We start from the raw sequence: 23,327 nt of genomic DNA on the forward strand, positions 1-23,327 counted from the left end.
GTTTTACATTTTGAATAAATACATATTATTGAATAAAACAATTATATTTCAGGAAGATAAAATTTATGGTAGGAAAGCTGATGTTGTAAGAGCTGCTTATTATGCTGCTGAGGCAGCTTTACGATTAGTTAAGCCAGGAGGTGAAGTAAGTATTATAATCATACTCTATATTAATAATTTTATTATATAATAGATGATAAAATTTCAGTTTCAAATATGAATCATTTGTTCGACTTAAACTATCATTGTCTATTTAAGTGATTGTGTAATGTACCCTGAGAACCTATATCTGGTGTGTGACTGAAAAAACAAAAGAAAAAGTTTACCACAAACGTTTTTGAACTGCTTTGAGTTCTTCTTCGGGTGTTAAATGGAATTTCTGATGGAACGTATAACATACAGATTATGAAAATTTGAAAAAACATTCGAGTCCGATTCCTGACATCATGGTGGCCTTTAGGTGAAGCTCGTCCTGATGTCAAGATTTGTCAGCCGTACGAATATGCAAACATGGCTTGTGTAACGGACTTAAATGTTTTTTCAAATTTCGTAATCCGTATGTTATATGTTCCATCAGAAATTCCGTTTAATGCCTGAAGAATTCGGAGCAGTTTGAAAATGTTTGTGGTGAACTTGTTCTTTTGTTTTTTTTCTCCACACACCGGATATAGGTTCTCAGGGTACGTTATTTAATACACCCCGATGTTGTGTGTTGTTGTTTTAAGTGATTGTGGTTGCATTCTAATTTTTGCTTTATTTTAGATACCTTTTAGGAAAGTTTAGAACATTTTGATATTTATTTTTGTTTTTCAAGTTTGTTTAATTTAATTTGGACATTTTTATTTTATAAAAAAAAAAAGAAAAAGTAGAAATGTTTATCTAAATTATCAATTATTTTTAAAAATATAATTGTTTTTGTAATTTGCATTCAAATTACAGTAGAGCTACATTTCTCAACCAGTGGTCCATGAAACTCTGCAAGGGTCTATTGTCCATCATGATATGGGGTTTTAGGGGTTTATGACACAAGAAACATTGAAAATTACTGTAGTAGAGTATCAGTTATTGAAAAAAATATGATTAATCAAAATTGACTTTTGAGATACTAATTCCAGAAATAATGAAGCTTTTACATTATAGCAATTGTTGATGATCTATAGGTCTGCTATTGAGCTATGTTGTTACTAATTTTACTATTATGTATTTTTTATTTTGAATTCAAAGTTTCATCAGCATGTTATAGATTGGAATGAAAGACTGATGCTTGTTTTTAATTAGATAATTTTTTTTGTTATTTCTAATCATTTGTATGTATTAAATTTCTATGCCTTAACCTTTTTTTATTAGATTAGTATAAAATTATAGATTTTAAATTATAAATTTTATGACTGCTCTTTATCCTGTTGACTACTATTTGGACATCAAAAATTTTAACCAAAAACTTAGATTGTTAAATTCTTGGTGAAATTTATTCAAGTGAACAGTTATTTATAAAAGAAAAATAAGTTTAGTTTACTTTTTTTCCAGTATGTTGAGGATGTCTATGTTGTATCAGTAAAATAAAATCATCAAAATTTGCTATGCTTAAATTTTCTGTTACTTCAAAAAGTTAAATAAAAGATTTTTGTGTTTTAAGAATAAAACATGTCAGAATATTAGAAGAATTAGTTTTTTTTTCTACTGAGCTTTGTCTTGTCTTTAAAGTAAATTTTTTGAATTGATTAATTTTATAAACCATGGATTCTCTGTTATTAATTTTGTTTGTTCTGTATTTAGAGAGAATTTTATTTTAAATATTAAGTTTAATAAAATATTTTATTTTAATTCTTGTTAAGATATGCTACTTTACTAACATAAGCAGTTAAGCTGAGTTCACGGGACTTGTGTAATTTAAAATACTTAAATTTAATGACAGTTTTGTTTTTTTTTTATTATTGTGTGTTTGTAAACAAAGTTGAATATATTTTAAACTTTATTTATTATACTGAGTTACAAAAAAGAAAAATTAATTTCTCGACAATTTATGCATACATGATTTTTACATGTATTACAAGTTTGATGTTGCATTTGTCCTTTTATTTTTTTTTTTTTTGAAAAAACATTATGCAACATTTTATAGGCTGTCCTACATAAGTGTTATCAGTTTGCACTTGTTGAATAATTCCTCTACATTGGATGCTTACTGTTGTTATTACTTTTCATTATTGCTTACTATTACTGTTCAGCTTTTCATCTTTCAATATGTGGTCTTACTAGTCCTTCAGCAACTTCTTGGGGAAAAAAAATTCCTTCTTTTAAACTTTTTATTTTCATTTTCCCAGATTTTGACTAACTAATACTTGTAACTTCATGTACACTCAAACCTGTTTGTGCAATTTGTTTTTTGTGTGGTATATGAATTTTAATCAAATTGGTATACCGCACAAAACAAATTTCACAAATAAAAAATCGCACAAAAACAGGTTTGAGTGTATCATTGTGAGTTTGTGCAGACAACAATAAAGTTAGTTTAAACATGTACAGCACATCCATTGAAATAATTCTTTTCTCATAGTATCTACTTACTTATCAAGCACTGGTATAAGTGCATTGAACTGGAAGGATTTATGCTGAATGGTGATAATGTAAATACTTCAGTTTTTTAAATAAATATTTTGTAAAAAATATTTCCAGGTTTCCATTGAATGCACCTTATTAATGACATAAAAGTATGTGGAATATATAAGTTTTTATATATAGTTGTTTAAAATACAGTAGATAAATTTAACTGAAAATATCATTAATAAAACATTATAATGATGTATTAAAATTTTAAAAAATAACTTAACTTGTCTTTTGTGTAATGAATGGATATATTGAAGATTTAATAAATAAATAAAACCAGCAATTGAACTGGCTGCAGAATTTATTTAAAATTTTTCAGATTGCACTTAAAATATCATAAAAAGTTAAAACTTAAAATATCATAAAAAATACTCACTCAAAAAACCTGGCAATGCAATATATATAACTTTATTCTAATATTTTCAATTATTTTTAATGGCATTTGTTTTTATTAGAATGTTTTTCCAGAAGAAGATTGTTAAAATGATTGAAAACATTAGAATAGAATTATATATTTTGCATTAAAATGTTTTTGAGTGAGTATTTCCAGATTGCACATTCACATTCTGTTTAGCATGAACAGTTGTATTGTTTGATTTTAATAGAGACTGTTGTTTGGAAAGAATGCATTATAAGTGATGACTTGTGACATTGCTCTTAATTTGAATTAAAACATTTTTGAAATTATTTAATATTAGCTTTATAGAAAGAAATATTAAATATTATGAATGCCTAACTATAGATTTAGAATATAAATTTTTATTCATTTTATCACTATCATTGAGTTTTTATAATGTTTATAGTGAATATAATATAATTTTTTTTCCTTTCAGAATTCAGCTGTTACTGATGCTGTCCAAAAAGTAGCAGAATCGTTTAAATGTAGACCTGTTGAAGGTAATATACTTTCATTTACATTTTTTTTTTTTTTTATGATATTTTATTTCTCTAAATTTAACTCGTCCTTTAATAGTAGCATGTTTAAATTATTTTATAAAGGAAAATATTTTCATAATTAATTAACAATAAAAGTTTAAATATATTCCAAATAATTCATTATATAAATCATGTAAAGTAATGTTAATGAGAATAGAAATGAACAATCAGATGCAATCTATAAGATGAACAAACAATTACAGTGGTTCCCAAACTTTTTGATTCTCAGCACCCTTGCTAAATTCAGATTTCTCCAAGGCACCCTATGTCAAATTCTAACAAGTACAATTTGCAAAATAGCCAATATCTTTTTAATTAAAGAGTTAGGATGTTAAGTAAAATATGAATAAAACATGTATTTAAGGTAACAAAAAAAATGTAATTGAACAAATTCAATTAATTATAATTAGTGGGATGGATGAGCCTGTTGATCACTGCACATTTTCTCAAACCTTAGAATCAAACTGGACACAGCCACCCTCATTTCCTTCTCCACATTGATTTTCGTGCAATGCTTAGTTTTTATCACAGCGACAAACTCAGCTTCACACAAATAAGGAGTCGCAAATTAAAATTCTCTGAGATTCATCACTCAGAACTGAATATTCATCTTTTACTGTTATCCAAAATCAGTTAATTCCGTGCTTCTAAATTTTGTTTTCAATGTATTGTCACAAGACAACTCAATTAGATTCTCTTCTTTTGCAGCAATAAATTCAGATGGAGCAATGGCATTAAATGGATTTTGAATTCATGCAAATTTATTGATGATATCATTTTGAAAATATTTTTCAAACCAGGTGATAAACTGTGATAAATTTTCTTTCCATACCTCGAGAAATCAACTCCATTGGAAGTCAAACACTGTTGCAACAAGGAAAACATCCTTTTTTCCATCTTCATTTATTTTTTTTTTCCATAGTTTTAATTTTTTTATAAAAGCTGAAACTTTCCCAACTGACTTTAAAAGGTGCACGTTGCTTCCCTGCAGGGAGAGATTCAGAGCATTCAGCTTTTCAAAAATATCACATAAGTATGCTAGTTTTACCAAAACATCTTCAATCACAAAATTTTTGGCATGCTTGTGGCCTTCCTCTTTAAGAAAAATATAAATTTCCTGTTGCAGTTCAAATGTACGAGACAAAACATTATCTCATGGTAATGTTTTGTGCTTTCTCGAAGTGCTGTAGTACAACAAAGACATGTGCTTGGATCCCATATCCTCACATAGTTTTTTTGAAAAATCTTGCCCTCAATGGCCATTTTTATAAAGTTCACCACATGTACTACGTATTCTGGTTCAATGCAGGACTCAGATATTTTGATGCGAGTGCTTTCCTGTGAATAACGCAATGGGTCCATCCACAGTGCATCAGGATTTTTGCTTCAAAAAAGTGCTTGCAATCCTCCATAACATCCGGACATAGAATGAATACCATCAGTAAAGATACCAATGCATTTGATCCACTCCAAATTATTTTCGAAATAAAAATATAAAGCAGCAGTTCTCAACCTGTGGGTTGCGATCCTTTGGGGGTCGAATGACCCTTTCATAGGAGTCGCCCAAGACTGTCAGAAAACACATATTTCTGATGATCTTAAGAACCGAGACACCGCTCCTCTATCCATCTCCAGGCGGGTCTGCCCACATGCAGATACACTCACATACAAGTACCTGGCATGATGAGATCATTGCACCAACCTTGTCACATACACCCGTACGGTGTATGTGACAGGGTTGATGCCATAATGTATGGGACTAGTCACACGTGTAGAAAGCATCACTATTCGAGGTAAAGTGACACTTCGTGAATTATTAACGGCACTCAGAAGTAAAATAATGTACTGTAAAATCATCAACTACTGCAAAAAAATATCTGTACCATGGGAACTTAATCTGGATGCTGATCAGTCTTTTTATATTCAGCTGTGGTTGATGTGAATCTGCCTCCCTTGTGATAGTAACAGATATGTAAAAAAAACACAAAGAATGGTAAATCATAGGAAACTTTAATGAACTGTATTGATTGAACTATGTCATGTATCATTTTTTGTGGTATTAAAGCTATTGTTATATATTATTTTCATTAGCAAATTATCCCATGACAATGAATTGTGTAGAGAAGAACGTTAAGAAAAAAAGAAAATATAGTGAGGATTTTTTACAATATGATTTTACCTTAATAATTTCAGCAGGAATTGAGAAACCGCAATGTATTATTTGTTGTGAAGTTCTATCAGCCAAATCTAAGAAGCTGAGCAAACTAAAATGCCATTTTGATAGCAAGCATCCAAACTTTGATGGCAAGGATACCAACTATTTTAAAAGCAAAGTTGATGGACTCAAGAAAGCCAGACTTGACACTGGTGGCAAGTACCACAAACAAAACATGGCAGCTGTTGAAGCTTCATATTTGGTGGCACTCGGAATTGCCAGAGCTATAAAACCTTACATCATTGCTGAAGATTTTACTGTTGCCAGCGGCCAAAGACATTGTTTGAGTTATGATCGGAGACGAATTTGTTACAAAATTGTGTGCAATTTCCTTATCTAATGACACTGTCCGCAGAAGAATAGATAACATGTCTGCTGATATTTTTGATCAGGTAATCTAGGAAATTAAATCTGCTCCACTTTTAATATATAGCAGGCCCTATTCAGTTTGATGAATCTACAGACATTGCAAACTGTTTAGTTACTGGTTTACGTGAGGTATATTAATGATGGCGACTTTAAAGATGAGTTTTTTTTTTCTTCTTCTTTTTTTGCAAACTTCTTGAAATGACAACTACTGCACGAGAGGGATTTGACACAGTTGGTTCATTTCTGAAAGAGCATAAGTTCTCTTGGGAAAAGGTTTGTGGTGTTTGCACAGATGGTGCTCCAGCTATGCTAGGATGTCAATCTGGATTTCAATGTTTGGTACTGAATGAGTCACCAAAAGTCATCGGAACTCACTGTATGATTCATCAGCAAATATTAGCAACAAAGATGCTGCCACAAGAGTTACAAGAAGTAATGAAAAGTGTCATAAGTTCTGTCAATTTTGTAAAGGCAAACACTTTAAGCAGTCTACTGTTTTTGCAACTACGCAACGAGTTGGATGTGCTGAACATTGCTCTGCTGTTTCACACTGAAGTGAGATGGTTGTCAAGAGGAAAAGTTTCAAAACATGTTTTTGAGCTTCATGATGAACTCAAAACATTTTTTAATCAGAAAGCAAGACCATAGTTTGAAGCCCTTTTCAGCAATAAAAGTGAACTGCAGGAAATAGCTTACTTGGTTGACATCATTGTCATTTTGAATGAATTAAATTTATCACTGCAAGGAGCAAATGCAACATGCCTTGATTTGTCTGAAAAGATCTGATCATTCCAAATGAAACTTCAGCTTTGGCAACAAAAAAAAATTAGATGAAAATAAAATTTAAATATTGCTTACCTTATCTGCTTTCTTTGAGGAACATGACATTGAATCAGACAAAAGGATCACGATGATAATTTCTGTGAAAGAACACTTGCACATGCTTGCAGACGAAATTTCATTGTACTTTCCAAACCTACCTGACACCCCATTTGCACTTGCCAGAAGCCCATTCACAGTCAAAGTTGAAGATGTTCCTGAGACAGCACAAGAGGAGTTCATTGAGCTTATTAACAGTGATGCAGTGAGAACTGATTTCTTTACAATGCCAGTTACAAAATTCTGGATCAAGTGTTTGCAGTCATATCCTGTTCTGTCTGAGATTATGTTGTGCCTTCTTCTATTTCCAACAACATATCTTTGTGAAACAGGGTTTTCCAGCTTGTTGGTTAGCAAGTCTAAATACAGAAGTAGACTTGTTGTGGATTCGTTGTTCTCTTGCAAAGACTTCCCCAAGAATTTCTGATCTGGTGAGAAAAAAAGCAATTTCAACCTTTGCACTGATGTTGGCATTTTACGCATACTGTCACAAAATGTAGCAATGTAGTTCACTGTTGTTATATTAAGACTGTTACCCATGCTACATCATGCTTCAAGACAAAATTTCATTTATTTGTAATTAGAAATAAATATTTTACAATATACAATTACATATTGTTTTTGTGATAATCACTATGCTTTAATTATGTTCAATTTGTAACAATGAAAATACATACTGCATATCAGATATTTGCATTATGATTCATAACATTTGCAAAATTACAATTATGAAGTAGCAACGAAAATAATTTTATGGTTGGGGGTCACCACAATATGAGGAACTGTATTAAAGGGTCATGGCATTAGAAAGGCATTGAGAACCACTGATGTAAACTCGAACAAGTCTTGAGCCTTAGCACCAGCAGTGATACTTTTACAAAAGAGAAAGTCTTCTACAAGTCTGTTATTATTATCTATAAACTGTACATAGCAAATCAAGTAAGCATCATTATTATTATCTGTCTCTTTGTCCAGCTGCGACCAAATTCTTTTCTTTCTATTTTTTCAATAACTGAACATTGGAGGTCCTTTGCTATGTGCTGTATTCTGTGACAGACAAAGTGTTATTGGACAAAGGGCACTTCTGAAAGTTTGTTACCCAGCAGACCCACCAACCATATCTATAGCAACTAATAGAATGAGTTTTTCTGCAATGGTAAGAGGCTTTTTACATTTTGTGTGGCACCTTTATTATTGAGTTAATGTTTTGCATCAGGTCTGCTAGATGTCACATCTTATCACATTGAATTGAAAGTGGAAGTAAAATTATGAAAATTTTATAATATTTTGCAGCTCCCCAGGTGCACACTTTGGGACCTGCACAATTATATTTATAAAGATAATTTTTACATGAAAAAGTTAAAAATAATGAAGAGTTGACAAATCATTTGTATCACTTCAGACATTTTATCTTATATTTCCTATTTGATATTAATTAATATGGAAATTAATATTGAAAATCATAATATCTTGATATTTTAGATATTATTGCATATTTAATTTTTTGTCAAGAAAAAATTAATTTGTTTTGAAGTTTATTATAGTATAGAAGGTATAATTTAAGCAACCAGTTTTCAAAATCATACTTACTTTAAAAGTAAATTTGTGAGTGAATATTAAAAGAAATAATAGAGTTAATAAAAAGAACTATTTATTAATACTTATTTTATCAAAAATAAAGAAAATATCCAACATATAATACATTAATAATGATGAAATAATTGTTTATGTTAATATTAGCAAAGAATGCTGAGCATTGCTCAGGAACTCAGGGAAGGGGTTTATTACAATGATTGCAGCATACTTTGTATTTTCCAATCTTTTGAAATTATTCCAAACTTCCAACTTATATGCAACATTCATTTTGGTCTAAAAATCAAATGAAATATTTTAAATATTTTTATCAATAACATTAATAATGAAAGAATGTTATATTATTAGAATAGACATTAATAAATTTACATTGTTTTTGTTTTTACTTACCAAAACAAGAATATCAACAAGCTTATTGTTTTTTATAACATGTTATAACTTCCTATTTCTGCTTGTGATCAAACTGAAGGGTGAATGGAGCAGTTTTAGCACATTGTGTACTGTGTAGGATGGTTGGTATGCAGGACTAAACTGGTCTAGTCTGGTGGGGTACACATGAGCAACACAGCTGATGTTATCAGTTAGTCTGCATGCTGTCACTTAGAATAGCATAATAGAATGCATTAATAAAGTAAAATTGTTAGCAGTGGTCTTGACCCATCTTTTTGCAAATTGGTGGATTTCTTGGCAATACCACTTGGCTGGTTTTGATGCCAAAACTCATGAACCCTGTTTTTGACATCTTGCACTATATTGAAGAAATGTCCTTGCACAAAATGTGCCAATGATCAGAAGAGGTGAAAATTTAATGGAGCAAGGTCAGAGCTGTATGGGTAAGACAAAACTTTGATACCCTTTAGCTCCTCTAATTTCGACCACTCTGGAATTGTGTGCCAGAGCATTATCATGCTACAGCAGTAATGCTGTAGCATGATAATGCTCTGGGTAATGCTGGATAGCAAGTGTTTTGTTCATCAGGCATGGGCCTTCAATTTTGCAAATTTTCTCTGCTGTTACCCTTGCACTGAACCCTTGTCTCCAGTAATAATCAATGTGCCTTGATTGATGAGTTTTTTGTCAGTCATTCTTTGTTGTGGAAAACGAAATTCACCAAAGGAATGAATGCAACGACTCTATAAAATGATAGTACATGCTTTTGTGATGATGATGATGATACAAATAGTAGCTCAATTGCATTCACAGCAGTTTTGCCAGTGCTAGAAATCTTTTTTTATAAAAGTGTTATCAGTGCCCAGGAACTTTTGAATCACCCTGATATATATTTTACATATAAATTTTAAAATATTAAAATTTTCTTCAACAAAATTATTCTTAAAACATGCAAATCTAAACCTTTTTTTTCCAAAAAGAATTATATTATGTATTTTATACACAGTCTGTATTTTGTTTGTGTGTGTGTGTACATGCTAATCATAAAAATTTATGGTTATTATAAATATATGTTACTATGTGTTGAAGATTATATGTATAGTTAAAAATAATTCTAATAAATGCAATTATTAAATCATTTGAACAATTTTAAGATTTTTTTAAAAAATATAATTACATAGAAACTTATAATACAAAATAAAATTATTATTTAGGTATGTTGTCATATCAGTTAAAACAATATAGGATAGATGGAGAAAAATCTATTATTCAGAATCCTACAGAAGCTCAAAGGTAACTAAATTTGATTTAATGTTTTATTATAAGCAATAATAATGATGAATTAATGAACAAGTAAACATTTATTTTCATATTCTGTTTAGTGTTTAGTGTTTAGTGTTGGTGGATTTCTTGGCACCTGAAATTGAAAAAAACTGTCATCAAATAAGATGACAGTTTGAATAATTTTTCTTTTAATTGGTAATATAAATAGAAATTTTAAAGAAAATATAATGTAGAATATCAAGGCAGAAAATATCGGGTGATCTGAAAAAACTGAGAGAAGAGGGAAAAAAAATTGAAAATACATGTCAATATAGTAATTGGGTTCAAATCTATAAAATAGTCAATCAATTGAAGTTGACTATTTTATATTGTTCAGTAACTGAGTGAAAATATTATATTCCTCATTTAAATAAAAAATTTTTTAGACTTGATCATTCTATTTAATTTTGAGATCTTTGTGAAAAGTGATGTTAATATTGAGCAGAATAATGTAAGCTTCATGAGAATGTTTTTCACCTGAAATTGAAAAAATTCTTTCTCAAATTGAATTGTAAAAAACAGAAATTAAACACTTAAATTTTAGTTGATTACATATAACACTACACTCAATATTTGACAATCCACCTATACACACCGGGGTAAAACCACTGAATCTTCTTGAAACCTTTTAACCGGTGCGGTATGCTCAAAGTTCGTAAGCGAATGTTTTCGGCTCCCTCACTGAGAAAGGACCCAGTGAGGGAGCCGAAAACATTCGCTTACGAACTTTGAGCATATCGCACTGGTTAAAAGGTTTCTAGAAGATTCACTCAATATTTGTTAATAATTATTAACAAATTGATTGTTTATTGATTGATTGTTAATTATTAACAAATTGCATATTTTGATTATAATCAAAACATACAGTTGAATTTTTATTGAGCTGTGATATGACTAATAAGACCAAGCTAAAAATTAGCAGTATATGCCAGATGTTATTAATTATTATGATAACCACTTAAAAGGCATGTTAGACTAATTGTCTTAAACCTCTTTAACCTGTCTTGTGTTATTACCAACAATTCTCGAGGTCATGACCTCTGACCTTGAGCGTTTGACCTGAGATATCTTGTTACAGTATCAGTATGTTTTTGGAACTAGATGTGGCAAGTTGTTATAATTTTTCTATCAAAACTGATGTCCAAAATATAATTTTTTGTTTTTATATTTATTAATATATATATTTTGTTTGGGAAAAATAAAAAAATAATTTTGGATGATACAATAGCCACAATTATTTTTTTAAAAAAAAAACATAAAATTTTCGTTAGGCTTAACATCAACAAAATTTCAACATGGCAGCCACACACAATGGAGAAAAATTTCAACATGGGATAGGTTAAATTAAGTGAATTTGAAATATCTTCCAATTCTGACTGTCACCTGAGACCAAGAGTTACTAACAAGAAGTTTGTTTGCAAGTTTTTTTTATTTATATGCATTTCAGACTAGTGCCTTGCCAAATCCCTATTTAGTCTACAAAGTTATAATAATAAAATAGCTTGTAAAATATAATCATTGATATAAATTAAAAATTAAAAATACTTACAAATGTGGGAAACGCCGGGAGGTAGGACGGAAGTCGGACCTCCTTGTTCTCGGCGAATAGGTCGGCAAGACCCGCCCCACTGTCAAGGATGGCTAATTTTGCGCGATATCCCGACTTGTCGGGATCGGTCAGTTACTTGTCAGGTCGAGTGGAGGAGTGTGTGTGGGGTCGTCGATAAAGAAAGGCAATATCCGTATAACAGGACAACACAGATAATGGTTTATTGGAACCTAGGAACTACTACAGAAATGCTACGCATCCCGTCCCTAATCGCGGGAGAGAGAGAGCTCACAATTGTTAGGGGATTCATACCTCTCGGTTATCGATTTTGATCGAGAATATACTTCGACTCGGACGTCTTTCCTGGCGGAGCGACAGGTGGGCGGCAGGATTGGCTTGTCGGCGGAGGCTTCGGCGTCTCGACTTGGCCTTTGAGTCGGATACGGTGTCGCCGGGCAGTTCGTCTTCTTTGGACGTCAGCTCCCCGTTCTTAGAGATCTCCCCCCTATTTATACTCTAAGTCCCTTCCGCCACGATCACCAATCGCGAGGGAGGATGATGACTTGAATTCCGTGACTCAGGTCGGATCCTGAGAAGGAGGGAAGTGAGTTTGACGGCGGAAGATTGTACATCCTTCAAAACTTGATCGTTATCACGGATCTCGATCGTTATCTCCCGAGAGGGCTTCGAAATAATTAAAATTTAACATTGGACAGGCCTAATACGGGTCTCTCACAAAAATATATCATTTGCAACAGAAACCATACTTTGTCATTTTTTCTATCAATTTGTCAATCACTAGTATTTCTGACAACCATCATCCCACATAATGTAACAATCTACTCTTATCATTATATGACATCATTCCAAATATCATTGACTAACATTCCATTATTTGAATTGATTAGGTTGACATTATTCATAATTGTGATATGTTCTATAAATCTACATAACTATAATTCTTGATTTAAGAATATAATTTTAAGATTTTTCTTATTAATTGTAGACTATTTTGTTCAATAAAGACTTTTACAATAAAGAAATGAAGATGATGTTTGATTTCTTGGACTTGATGCTTCCTGCTCTTTTAATCTCATCTTCAATGTTCTTCTTGTCTCTACCATAGCATAAAAATGAGATAGATAAAGCAATAAATTTACTTAATAGTAAAAAGAAAGAAAAAAATAGCTTAAAAGGGAAACGTAAAAGAGATATTAGTAAAATATCAGAAAGAAATAATAAAAGTAAAATATTAATAGCAGATAGAAAGGCAAAGGATTATCTGCAGAGAGGACAAACAGGACACTGGGATTGAGTAAAAAATTCCACTATTATATTCATATGGAAAACCTTTTTGTCACTTGTCTATAACACAAAACATCATCTTCAGTTATGATAGCAGTACAACTTTCAGAGTTTCAAGTTGCATAGTCACAGTTGTAACACACAAAAGTTGAAACTGTTTTTCATGTTTCTTGTAAAATTCAGCTTTTTGTTCTTGGACCTTTTGATTGGTGCATGCTCCAATTACTCATATTGTAGCCCAATAAGAATTCAGCTGAATCATTTGATGCTTTTAGTTGAAAACATTATAATAATTCTATTTATCTAACATTTTTAAATTGTTGTTGTATATGGTCAATTTTGTATTTGGGTTCAAAAACCTTTTACAATCTTTAATAACAGTATACTATATGTAAAACTTTGTTTCATATAATGAGGAAATTTGAAACAAAAGGATCCGAAACATGTTTGGAAAATGTGTTTTATATGTAAAATATGTAAAGCATAGCTAAAAAGTTGGAAATAATTTATTAACAATGCAGAGTAGATTTGAAAATTTAAAAAATAATTATCATATAATTGCAAACTCTATTAATTTTAGAATAATAAAAGTTACATATGATAATGTTTCATATGAAACTTAGTTAAATTGCTTTAAAATTAATACATAACATTTAAAACTTTTATTTATTTAATTTTATGTAAAATGCAATACAATAAAATATAATATTAATAAAGACATTGTTCTGAAATTTATTATTATAATTATTTTTTATTAATAAAAATGTGCTTTTACTGTAATAGAAATAAATTTTTAAGTGCTTTCCTAGGAAGGAACATGAAAAATGTGAATTTGAATTACATGAAGTTTATGCCATAGATGTTTTAATTAGTACAGGTGAAGGAAAAGTAAGTTTAATTAAATAATTTGTTATATTTGTTTATTCAGAATTTAATTGTTTAATTTATATTGAAGGGTCGAGAAATGGATACACGTACCACTGTTTATAAAAAGACAGATGAAATTTATCAGTTGAAGATGAAAGCTTCTAGGGGTATATATCAATTTTTCACTAAAGTATTATAAACTCCTTTTTATTATTTTTACTTATATTTTTTTATTTATTTCTTCATAAAGAACTTTTTTCTTATAATTTGATTCAAAGTTCTTTTTTATTTGCTCTATTATCTATCATCTTTAGTCTTTTTAAATAAAAAGAAACCCTACTGAATTTCTTTTTACAGTTAGGTAAATTTATAAGTAAATTTTGTCATCTATGTAATAGTGTTTAAGAACTGTTTGATAATTTCAAAGTATAAACAAGCAAAGTAAAAGATTAAAAAACATTTAAAATACATATTGTAACCTTTTCTTGTTTGTTTATTTTTTTTAAATGTTGATTAAATTTATTACATTTATATATGTATATAAGTAATCTCTTTCTTTTATAAGATATAATTGTCAGCAGTATTTACAATATAAATAATGTTTTTAAACAGGTTGCTTTAAACAAGCATTGCTAAGTTAATAAAAAGAAAATGTTCCCCTGTTATACCTCTTAAAATATTTATATGTATATGAAAATATAATGTGTTTAGCAAAATTTGAATTTAATGAATTGAACAGGCAAGACATGCTGTACAAAAATATAGACTAGAAATAGACTTGAATACCTCAAATAAAATTAAACTTTAATCTGTGTTCTTGCACACTTTTTGAACATGCATAAGACACTGATTTTTTCATGCATAATTAATCTGCACATAATTACTTTGCTCAAATTTCACAATTCTGAAAAAATTCTGTTATGTGTTCTCTCTTCTCTGTATATGCCAAATTTTAATGTCATATGTTGTTTAGTTTATAAGGCATTCTTTGTTTATAGAACAGTGTTCTTGACAGGTCTTTCTGTGGAAGCCCTTCAAACTTTGCTGTAGTATGTACTAAGGGGAAACAAGTTTATCTGGAAATAAATGATGGGAGAGTTGAGGTGTTTTTCAGAAATTTCTGTATTTTTCAGACATGAAATAAATCCACAAAGCCATTTAAACCATTGAAGGTCGTATTGCCCAGGCTAGTAATTCCAAATTTACAGAGACAAGCAATGTAGTAGCAACTTGTAGACCACAATGACATTACATCACACAAAACTGACAAACATCCATGATGATATCAGAGCAGAAAACTGCTACCTTACAAATGTGATTTTGTGATGATGAAAAATTGTATGCATTTGTATGTGTTAACAGTTTTCTGCAGCAGTTAAGTGATAAGCAGAAAGTTTTTTTGACCAATATTTTTACATAATCAGATTGATAGTGTGTGCCATGAGGATATCATGGAGATACAGCTAAGTAAAAAATGCCTGCAAAATACTAGTGTATACAGAAAATCACTGCTACAACATATGATCATGGGTATTCATATTTAGTAGATTAATAACTAATATAAAACACATAAATGTTTAAGTTATGCCTAGTGCTTATACTGTATCGTGTGTTGAATAGGTATTATGCTTGATGTGACTTACATTACTAATATAAAAGCCATTGTGTGTGTGTGTGAATTCCTTATAACTCCTGCAATTTTTGTCCAATCCAGATGAAATTTTGATTATATTTGTTTTATGCTCTGACAGAAAGTATAGGTTACTTATTTTGCAGAAATATTAGCTATAGAATAAACATTTTATCAATTCAGATTGGTGATCACACTTATATTGCAGTAACATCAGCAACCACATGACATTTATGCTGGACAAGTAAATTTCTCTTAAGTTGCATTTTTAAATATTTTGGCAAATGGTATATTTTAAACTTACTTCACTAAATTTATGCTTTAAAAATTGATACTGCATCATGTCACTAATATAACAAATTTAAAAAAAAAAAAATTTCATAGTGACCAGTGATGTTCTATTACCCAATTGAAGTAATGATCTAATGATCCAGTTATTTAGAAAGTGTTATCACTCATCTAATTAATGTATGTACAATTCATCTTTGTTTTATTGACATGGAATTAAAAAATCTGCTATTTTGTCCAAAAAAAAAAGAGCCTAGGGGAAGCATAAGAGTAAAATTGGTCAGGTAAATTCAAGATCTAAAAGAATAAGAACAAAGATCTCTGAAGTCTGTGAAGTTTGACTTGAACAACATTGAGTAAGAATGGCTTTGTCAGGGGCTGCAGAAACAGCATCACAATATCAAGCTTGACTTGAAGCTGGACACTCAATTCTTCAGTCTCTACTTTCTCATAAAAAATATTCCATTATGCTTGATGGGAGAATTTCTAGTTAGTTAATAATCTGGTTAATACCTTTTGTTGTTTAAATTAATTTTATTTGTAATGTTCAGTTTACTTCTAGTTTAAATTTTTATATAGTAAGCCATATTTTTGCATAAATTCAGATGTTCTGGAATGATTGCTTAAAACATTCAAAAAGCTTTATTTGTAAACACTGCTGGTAATTAAAGTTTTAGCTCAACTTTATCTTAAAAACAAGTTTTTAATATATTTGACTCTAAAATTTAATTACAAATATATATTATATATATATAAATTTGCAATATTTTTACCTTCATGTATCACACACACACACACACACACACACACGTATACTTACCAATTAGAATTTTTTAAAGTTTTTAATAAGCAAAATTTAGACAAAAACTGGGAAAAAAATAATTTACCGTTTTAAAATATCTTAATAAAACATGAATAAAATTTTGTTAATCTATTTCCAATTCATGTTACTCATTGTAAATTAGAAAGTTTTATAAAATTAGAGTGAACTTAAATTTATAATTGAGCTGTAATATGTTACAACTAATCATTATAAGGATGTTTAACTAAAAAATAGAAAAAAATAAAAAAGGCTGTTTAGAAAAATTTGAATTTGACAGAATATCAAGAAATTTTAGTTTGGAATACATTAGATATATCTTTAACAGAAAGTGAGTTTTGAGTATGTTATTTCAAAATTCCATTATGAATATGTAAGACAAGATGCTAAAGTTATGAAAAACAATGGAATTACTGAGGCCATTGGCTATCAAATCCAGAGATTGCTTCAGAGGAGGAAATCTCTCAATTCAAAATTACAAAATAATGGCATTCGATAACTTTTGAAAAAATTCAATAGAAAATTAGCCAAATTTGGAATTACATAGACTTATATAAGTTAAATATTGAAAAATGGCAGTGTAAATATTGTAAATTGTATTGCTTCAAAAAATTTGCCAAAACAACTTGAATGCATCAAAGTTTGACTCCAACCACTGAGTGAGAATCAGTTGCATGTCAGCAATTGAAAGCACATTGTTTAAAATGACAATTTATGTTTTTAGATTTAGTAATTATGGAATGAATTCTAACACTGGTTACTACTTACAAAGATTATCTACTTACAAAAATGTAGTGTTAAAAAAAATGTGAACAAAAAATTTGGACACCAGCTCACCTTAGCAAGTATTTAAGAATTTCATATTGACTACAAAGATAAGCTCATGCACAATGATTGAAAACAAATTGCCAATGGAATTGATAATACTAGACTTCTTTCTGTTATTAATTAATAGAATTATGTAAAAAATTGGATTTTTTTTTTGCTTGATTGCTTGAATAAAAAAAATCTTTGAAGAAAAAGTTTGCTATTTTTTAGTTATAATCCTTAAATTGTTTGAAAATATGCAATATTACATTTGGTATGTTACAGTCCGTAAAGAATTATAAACTCAAGTGAAAATTTTCTGTGTTTTAATTTCTTTTTATCCACAGTCAATTGTTGCTATATGAGATGATTTTAATTAGTCTTAAGAATATATAATGAAATAAACAAGTCTTTGTATTATATCATTTTAATAAACAATCAAAAATTTGAAATGTTACAATTTTTTGTTGTAAACAGTTTATAAACTCAAGGTTTTTAATACTTTGTGGACCCTCCCTTGTTTTCAATTACCTCCACAACTCGTTTAGGCATTGAATCAAACAGGTTTTGAATGTCACCTAGTTTAATTTTGTCCCAGGCATTATACAATGCAACTGTAAGCTCGTCGGATGTGTTGTATTGTTTTCCATGGCGATAAACTAATGCCACGAGTTGATTCCAAAGGTTTTCAATGAGATTAAGGTCTAGACCAGTGATTCTCAAACTTTTTCTATCCACCGCCCCCTTTGTTCCGTAAAGTTATACCCAACGCCCCTAACTCATTTTTTCTTGTGTGAGAAAGGATTGGAAATATTCTTAGGAAAACTTTTCTATGAATCTCACATTTTGTGCCCTTACCTTACATTGATCTCAACATCTGGAAACCATTAAACGCAATGTTTCCTCTTATCCGTTTAACAGAGGAAAGGGAACAGCTGTCAGTGACCCCAATTTTTGCCTTTGGTCACCGTTCAGTACCCTGCTTCCAGCGCCCCCTAGATTTACTCACCGCCCACAAGGGGGCGTTATCGCCCACTTTGAGAAACGCTGGTCTAGACTATGTGCTGGCCAAGCCATCACTTCAATTTTTTCACGTGAAAACCACTTTGTAGTACTGGCTGACTTGTGAACAGATGCATTGTCCTGTTGATAGATCCAGTCTTGACCGCCAATGAGAGGACCAAATGGGATTAGATGTTCATATAACATAGCTTGATACATCTCAGAATTCATTCGCCCATTAATAAATGCAAATCTGTTTTCCCTTCATATCCGATTGCTGCCCATATCATTACTGAACCTCCACCTTGTTGTCTACTGAATTTGACCCTGGGATTCTTTCTTGTATCATGCCAATAATATGCTTGACCATCTGGGCCATCCAGGATAAACTTTTTCTCATCTGAGAAAACTATTTTTTTCCATTCAGTAGTCCAGGTAACATGATCTTTCGCCCATTGCAGCCTTGTTGACCGATGTAACTCTGTTAGCTTTGGTTTGGACTTTCATGAAGTTTATTGTTTTATTTTTTCTCAAGCTTTTCCACACAGTTTGGTGGGACACTGGAGTTGGTAAAACTGCAGCTATCTCACGAGTAGACAATGATTCATTTGTTGCAAGACTAGCAGTGTGGCGATGGTCATGAGGCTGCAGACTTGGTTTTCGTCCTGTACGTTTAATTTTGCTATAATTGTCACCCTTTTTTAGTCATTTTGTACTGCAGTTTGCGATCTTCCAAGTTTTGAAGCAATTTTACGAGTTGGCCATCCTTTTTCCTTAAAGAAATAGATTTTTCGTATTTCACTTTCAGTTAAGGTTACTCCCCTTGGCATTTTTGTCAATTTTTTAGTTTGAATTCTTAGAGTCACCCAAAATGTTATACGTACTAATTTACATAAATATATGCATAGTGGATTGTTCCAATAATCAGTTTTCACCCTTGAGTTTATAAATTGTTTACAACAAAAAATTGTAACATTTCAAATTTTTGATTGTTTATTAAAATGATACAATACAAAGACTTGTTTATTTCATTATATATTCTTAAGACTAATTAAAATCATCTCATATAGTAACAATTGACTGTAGATGAAAACAAATTAAAACAGAAAATTTTCACTTGAGTTTATAATTTCTTTACGGACTGTAGTTAGAATTGTAATTAAGCATATATAATATGATCAGCATTCACAAATTTTAAACAATCTATAAACTGTCTACTGTATAAAAAGTTTGCACTTTTTTAATAAATAAAACAATGTACAGGGTCTTTACAATTAAAGTTCCACTTTGAAATGGTTATAAAAGGAAAACTACTGTATGAAATGTTGTCAAATTTGGTAATAGTTTACAGGAAGTCGTGGGATTTTATTTTCCACAAAGAAAAATAGTTCAAAAACTCACCATCTGCAGGGAATGGTGCTCTATGCAATATTGTTAAATGAAATAAAACATGAAGACATTGGTTGAAAATGTTTTTAATTATTTCTAAAATGTGTTACAAAACATGTTCAATGTGGCATCCACCATTTTCTGAAAGCAAGTTAAATTGCATTACTGTGTTCTCAACTGTAGCTCTTAGCATATCAGGAGGAATGTTACGGACATGTCGGTGTATCGCATTTTTCAATTCCTCCAAATTGTTCATTTTCAACTGATGTCTTCATGTCTTATTTCGTTTAACAATATTTCATACAGCACCATTCCCTGCTGGTGGTGAGTTTTTGAACTTTTTTTTTTTTTTTTGCAAAAAATAAAATCCCATGACTTCCAGTAAGTTATTACCTAGTTTGGTAGCATTTTCTCCAGTAGTTTTCCTTTTATGGCCATTTCAAAGTGGAATTTTAATTATAAAGACCCTGAACTATCAAAAATCAATTGCATAAAATATTTTGTATGAAATTTGTAGATAGTAAAAATGAATTTTATAGTTAAAAATAATCAAAAGAAAATTATAGCATAATTGTAATATTAAAGTTCACTAAAATCATTTATTAATATATTTGTTTGTTTTGTGAATAATTGCAACAATCTTTTCATTGTTTAGAATTATCTCATTTTCCATTTTAATTTCATAGAAATTTTATTTATACTGAGAAGCCATAACCATTATTTATGATTTTTCCTAGAATAAATTACATTGAAACTTCTTCCAATGTTTGAATTTTTTTTAACTTAATATTTTCAATCTTCTATGTTTATTTGTTCTACATTTTGCCGTAAAAAAATTTTACATAGTTTAATAAAATTTGAATTAAAGTTTTTAATAAAGTTTACAATTTTTGTGTATATAAAATTTATTTATTTTCTAGCATTTTTTAGTGAAGTAGATAAGCGGTTTGGAAATATGCCTTTCACATTAAGGTAATACTTATTTTATGAGTAAATACATTTATTTAATAATATAAAATTATGCTGTATAGATAATTTTTCTTTAGATCTGTTGCTGACTCAAAAAATATATGTACTGTACTTTTGCAGATTGTCTGGCATGTTGGTTTACAAGAGGTTACACATCCTCTCCAGAGGGTGCGTAAAAAAACAAGGTTAATGTGAGCCTAGGTATACAAAATGGCGACCGTCGACAATAACTTAAATGCGCCTATATTTAAACTTTTTTAAAACTAAAACATTTTTAAAATGTAAATTTGCTACTTACTTTTTCCCCTGCTTTTGGTTACTTTTCCTACTCTTGGACCAGAAACGAAAAATAAAAAAGTCATCATACTACCTATCATACTAGTCGATGCATGGACGAAGTGAATTATGAGACACTCTACGTCAGTGGTTCGAACAAAATTTGCCTGTATTGTACATAAATTTTACTCCTCTTAAGAACTGCAGTCTTAGGGTGCAACTATGCAGATGCAAGTTTAGAGCAAGCGAGAGGTTGCGGGCGATTTAGTTTTCACAAAGGAAAACCATGCACAAGCGAGAAGCGAGAAATAACGCTGGCAAGAGCAAATTTCTGGTTCTCGCACACATCTGACTGGTTTTGATATTTATCGCGTCTCGTCGCTCTTCTCGCCACATATTTTCGCTCGCTCACGTCTGCATAGTCGTACCCTTATGATTCACATCTCTCGCCTTTTCATCTACGATAGGCAGCGTCTCCATAGAGGGTGGCACCTGTGATCCACGGCCACCTAGCCTTCCATGTGTCGTTCACGTTGTCTTTCGGGTCGGAAATCACTGTTACATATCCTTGGTTATGGCAAGTTTAACACACATTTACACACTATAAACACACATTTAAACCACGTTTAAACACATTTAACTCACATTTGCACACTTTAAACGCACGTTTGAACCACATATAAACACTTTACAAAATTTTTACCTCACTTACACAATGTTTACACACCTTTAATATGCTTTTATGACATTTAACATGCATTAAACACATTAAGCACACATTTAACTTGTTAATTACCATTGACAAAGTTTCCTCCTTGATAACTTTAAACTTCGAGTAAATTGTACAAACTTTAAAAAAAACACACACACTTTTAAAAAAATTAACAACGTGCATAATCCGTCTACATCGTAACCAAAATTTGAAATTCACATTATTCCTCATGTTTCCTGAATGGAATTTTTTCATGGATATTTGCATACGAAGGCATTATTACTATCAGCGCCATCTACATTTCTTTTCTAAAAACACTTGCCATCAAGGTTACCGAAATCACCGCCATTTTGTATACCTAGGCTCACATTAACCAAAAACAAAACAAGTTACATCACATGATGTCTCTTAAACACCAATTTTTTATTCTAAAATTGTGAAATTGTCAACACAGCATTACATCAAAAACTATAATTATATGTTTAATTTCTGCATTTTGAATTTTTTTCTAATGTAAAATACAGGGTGGTTATAATTAAAGTTACCCTACTCAGACCTGTCTTGAGCCTTTTCTCATGGATGTATTTTGATGAAACTTGGTATATATGTTATATGGACCATAGAGAAAAGGAAAAAATATTTAGTTAGAATTTTACCACTAGGTGAAAAAATGGCGCATGAAGAACAATAAACACAAAATGGAAACATGCAAACGATTTTTATTCATAACATTTGTTCAATGGATTGCACATTGAACGAATGTTATGAATAAAAATCGTTTGCATGTTTCCATTTTGTGTTTATTGTTCTTCATGCGCCATTTTTTCACCTAGTGGTAAAAATTCTAACTAAATATTTTTTTTGCATTTTCCTTTTACCCATGGTCCATGTAACATATATACCAAGTTTCATCAAAATACGTTCACAAGAACAGACTCTAGGCAGGTCTGAGTAGGGCAACTTCAATTATAAACCATCCTTTACTTGTGGAATTCTGAAAGACCTTTTTTTATGTTTATTTTATTGTAATTCAATCCAAAAATGCAAAAATAAACATGTAATTTACTGTAAATTATGTCGACTTACAGGATTAACATTTGCTTTGTGTGAAATTTGATAGGATCAGGGTAGTAAAACTTCATTACTTTTATGTTGATTGTCAGTGCAGCCCACACTAACTACTACTACTGCCACTACCAATAAGTCACTAATTGTTTTATTACCCTGTGAATTGAAACTCTCTTTCTGGTTGTAAGTCAACCAGGAAGAGAGAAGTTAGATTACAATGTTATTTTATTGTACATGCACTTGGAAGAGTGTTTTCTTTAACATTTATTTAACAACTAGTTTTGTTAGCTCTGATTAATTTTATTTTTTAGTCACAGTTTAACTGGTATGCCAGTA

At 30.3% G+C, this 23,327-nt stretch overlaps 1 protein-coding gene across 1 annotated transcript in view; it reads left to right on the top strand.

Annotated features, from left to right (window-relative positions):
- Positions 1-23,327, top strand: part of LOC136972627 (proliferation-associated protein 2G4) — a 66,660-nt gene that overhangs the window by 22,833 nt on the left and 20,500 nt on the right. Inside the window, exons 5-10 of the mRNA XM_067267223.1 lie at positions 53-145; positions 3,438-3,501; positions 10,201-10,279; positions 13,973-14,051; positions 14,119-14,197; positions 20,887-20,938. Of these exons, the coding sequence (XP_067123324.1) occupies positions 53-145; positions 3,438-3,501; positions 10,201-10,279; positions 13,973-14,051; positions 14,119-14,197; positions 20,887-20,938 (446 nt within the window). The remainder of the gene's footprint in view (positions 1-52; positions 146-3,437; positions 3,502-10,200; positions 10,280-13,972; positions 14,052-14,118; positions 14,198-20,886; positions 20,939-23,327) is intronic.

Source organism: Centruroides vittatus, unplaced genomic scaffold, assembly GCF_030686945.1.
Source record: "Centruroides vittatus isolate TY-2023 unplaced genomic scaffold, ASM3068694v2 contig_299, whole genome shotgun sequence".
Lineage (NCBI taxonomy): Eukaryota > Metazoa > Arthropoda > Arachnida > Scorpiones > Buthidae > Centruroides > Centruroides vittatus.